Source organism: Macadamia integrifolia, chromosome 6, assembly GCF_013358625.1.
Source record: "Macadamia integrifolia cultivar HAES 741 chromosome 6, SCU_Mint_v3, whole genome shotgun sequence".
Lineage (NCBI taxonomy): Eukaryota > Viridiplantae > Streptophyta > Magnoliopsida > Proteales > Proteaceae > Macadamia > Macadamia integrifolia.
In genome coordinates, this window is record NC_056562.1 from 33,360,699 (window position 1) to 33,364,098 (window position 3,400).

Here is a 3,400-nt window from a genome sequence, read left to right on the forward strand (position 1 = left end):
TCCACTTGGAAACCTGTCCCATATTGATGTTCTTTCTTATTGACACCCATGAGGATAGTTTACATACCATTTCTTATACTTAAAATTTGTCTTTGGGGGCTGGGAGGGTCGGGTTGCAAATTTTTTTTTCTTCAATTAGAAAGAAAAAAAAAATGATCGAAACTATTTTATGTATAAGAATTGAATTATTTAATACAGGAAGGTTCACGAAATCCTCCTTTAAATCCCAAGCCTCTCTTGTCGGGAGCTTCCATCATTCCTTCATCAAGACTCTCTCTCTCTCTCTCACGGTCTCTCCCTTCCAGAAGAACAGTTCTCCTTATCCCCTCATCAACTCTTCTGATTCAATTCAATAGTTTCGGAAGGATCAGAAAATGGGGTGCAAGTCATGTGAGAACCCAAAGCAGAGGCACAGGAAAGGTCTGTGGTCACCTGAAGAAGACGATAAGCTCAAAAATTACATCCTCCAATACGGCCATGGCTGCTGGAGCTCCGTTCCCACCAAAGCCGGTGAGTTGCACTCACAGTTTACATTAGCATCTTCTATTGCATTACACACCAATCTTCCATTAATTCATTCACCCCTATTGCTACATGCACCGGGAGGCTGAGACAATATTTCGGCCGTAAGCCCGCTGTAGACTTCCGGCAGCCGATCGTCCGGTGCACGTTAGAATTATTTCCCTAGAATAAGAGTTGTTCGGTTCTGGTTACCTGGTATAGCGCATTGCGCACCTTGTCATTGTTCCCCAATAAGGAAACTGGAAACCACCTGTGTGAAAGAGCTTTCAAGGTCAAAGAAATGCAAGCACAGCTGGCAATCGAAGCGAATGGTCAACACCGACAAGGAGTTTTTCGTAAATTTATATTCAAATTTAAATCGGTGCCCTATGATGACGTGGCACATTTAAATAAAAATACGGAAGGGGTGGCTCGGTGCTTTTATTATATTTTTTTTTCCCACTTGGGTCCGATTAGACTCGGCATATTCTACCCTTTTCTTTCTACTCTTCCAAACAGGGCCACAAGGCAAAAATAACCATGCATGCATATTGGAATAGGATCTATTTGTTTCATTGAATTGCTATATTTGGGTTTATTTATCACTAGTTAGAGTGTGAGGAAGAGCAATCCTACACCTCTCTTGTATGTAGATCACCACCTACATCTTCTCAAGGATATTTTGATTTGAGGGTTGTGTTTGAAATGCATTTTCAAAATAGATTTTGAATAAAAATTTGAATTTAAATATGTTTTAGATCCAAAATCTATTTTGAAAATATATTAAAGAGTTTTTGAGAGACTTATTGCATGAGAATGTAATGGGTCAAAATGTTTTGAATGTTTGGAAGTTGGAAGATCAATTATATTCCTAGCTGTTTACAACTAATGATTTGTTTGGATGATGGATAGAACTAATGGCTAGTCAATAGTGATGAGGTTGCCGAACAATATATATAGTAGAGTATAGATGGGTTGTAGGTAAACTCCATCTTAAAGCATGCCCCATGCAATTTTGGGTCCCGATGCTTTGTCTATGAGACATGCGTCCATCCATTTGTTGATGAGATTGGATATATTGTAATGCAGACTGTACAGCTGTATAGAAGCAAAAACAGTTGATGGTGTGTCTATATAATGGATGTAATTTGTTGACACCAAAATGTTGAACTAAGTAATTTCAACTTTCATTAATTTAATTGTCACTTGTCTTATTCTCAAATATTATTTGACATAGTATTTATTATAAAGATAAAAAAAGAGTTTTTTTAAAATTTGAAGGTTATTTGATATAGTATTTATATGAAATGACTGGATTTATTATTATTATTAGAAAAAAAATGTATTATATTAAAAAGGTAAAGAAAGTAAAATTACATTTTTTTTTTTTTTACCAACCTTGGTTACTTTCTCATAAATAATTTCTAAAAAAATAAAAAAATATATCATACATAATAGATACCTACTTATATATGGATCGAGTTTCACTTCATCGACTTTGGAAAGACATCCTCTTGAATCACATAGCTGACCCTTGAAAATAAGTTGGTAAAGAAATAATTTAAAGATGATTTAAACAACAGAATGATAATTTAATGATGGAACTCAATATCCAAGAATTCAATCATAGATCTTATCACAATTTTACATCATGAGTTAATAGAATGAGCAAATGCCTTCAAATTTTAACATGTTAGTATTGTTGTTGCATTAGGTCTGCAAAGGAGTGGGAAGAGCTGTAGATTAAGGTGGATCAACTATTTGAGGCCTGGCTTGAAGCGTGGCCTCTTCACTCTACAAGAGGAGGAGACGATCTTGTCCCTTCATCACATGTTAGGCAACAGGTAACCATTACTCTAAATTCTTAAATAAAATTAAGAAAAAGCATCATACATCCTCTTAATTAAATTCTCTTTTTCCTAATATGTCAACTCTCTTGTATACAAACCGTATGAAATCCCCTTCCGGGTTTTCATTGGAAGATCCCCTACTCAGAAATTAATATGGTCTTATTTTAACCTTCCACCAAGGAAAAAGAAAAAAGAAAAGGACAATGGATGGACCCCACCCCCTCTGCTGTATTATAATATGTACTACAGCTATACGGTATAGGACAAGGTTACAACATACACTACACCTCATGTAGAAAGCAAAAAACTAGAAGCTACCACAGCAAAGTTTGACTTTAACTTAAATGGTTTGTCTCATTCAGGTGGTCTCAGATTGCTCAGCACTTGCCTGGAAGAACCGATAATGAGATCAAGAACTTCTGGAATTCTCACCTGAAGAAAAAAGTTCTGAAATCTGAAGCTTCAGGAGCTCAAAGCAGCAACTCTCAGTCTCTAATGGAGTCTACATCTACACCTACACCTACACCTACACCAACATCAACATATCCCACCACTCAAAACCCAAGTTTCGATTCTTTCAAACTCATGAAAAACTCTCCCACCGATACAGACCAATCCGTTCCACAGACTAATTACGAGTTTCATCATCATCACCACCCCATTAAAGAAACAGCACAAAGCTCCCTCCCCAAGCTTCTATTCGCAGAGTGGCTCTCCTCAGATACCATTAACCGCCGGACGACCAGTTTCGTCAACTCCGGCGAAGAGGTGGTTCCAAGAGAAAACTCCGACGACTTGAACCTCGACGATGATTCATTCAGACACAACTTGTTACACTATGATGGACCTTTTGGCGGTGAATTCCATAATGTGTTCGGCGTTAATGGTTCTACCGCCGGCCAAAGATTGATTCCACAGTTCGAGTCCATCGCCGGAAATGGGTTCACCGATTTTGTATCTGTCGGACAGAGTTGTAGCGATTTCAGCTTAGCCGCCCATGATGTAATCTATTAATTGAAAGAGATCATTAAGTGTTATTAAACTGTAAA

The 3,400-nt window shown here is 37.4% G+C and overlaps 1 protein-coding gene across 1 annotated transcript; it reads left to right on the plus strand.

Annotated features, from left to right (window-relative positions):
• The first annotated feature begins 237 nt into the window (after window positions 1-237).
• LOC122082834 (transcription factor LAF1-like) lies at window positions 238-3,400 on the plus strand. The gene is made up of 3 exons (XM_042650620.1): window positions 238-510; window positions 2,216-2,345; window positions 2,714-3,400. Exons 1-3 carry the CDS (start codon window positions 375-377, stop codon window positions 3,363-3,365), a joined length of 918 nt encoding a protein of 305 aa, XP_042506554.1. The 5' UTR covers window positions 238-374; the 3' UTR covers window positions 3,366-3,400.

What these genes read in the sequence shown, in the direction of transcription:
- LOC122082834 (XM_042650620.1), top strand. Translation starts at nt 375, where the DNA reads ATGGGGTGCAAGTCATGTGAGAACCCAAAGCAGAGGCACAGGAAAGGT. An exon ending in CTCCGTTCCCACCAAAGCCG is followed by an intron (nt 511 to 2,215) that starts GTGAGTTGCACT and finishes TTGTTGCATTAG; the next exon opens with GTCTGCAAAGGAGTGGGAAG. An exon ending in CATCACATGTTAGGCAACAG is followed by an intron (nt 2,346 to 2,713) that starts GTAACCATTACT and finishes TGTCTCATTCAG; the next exon opens with GTGGTCTCAGATTGCTCAGC.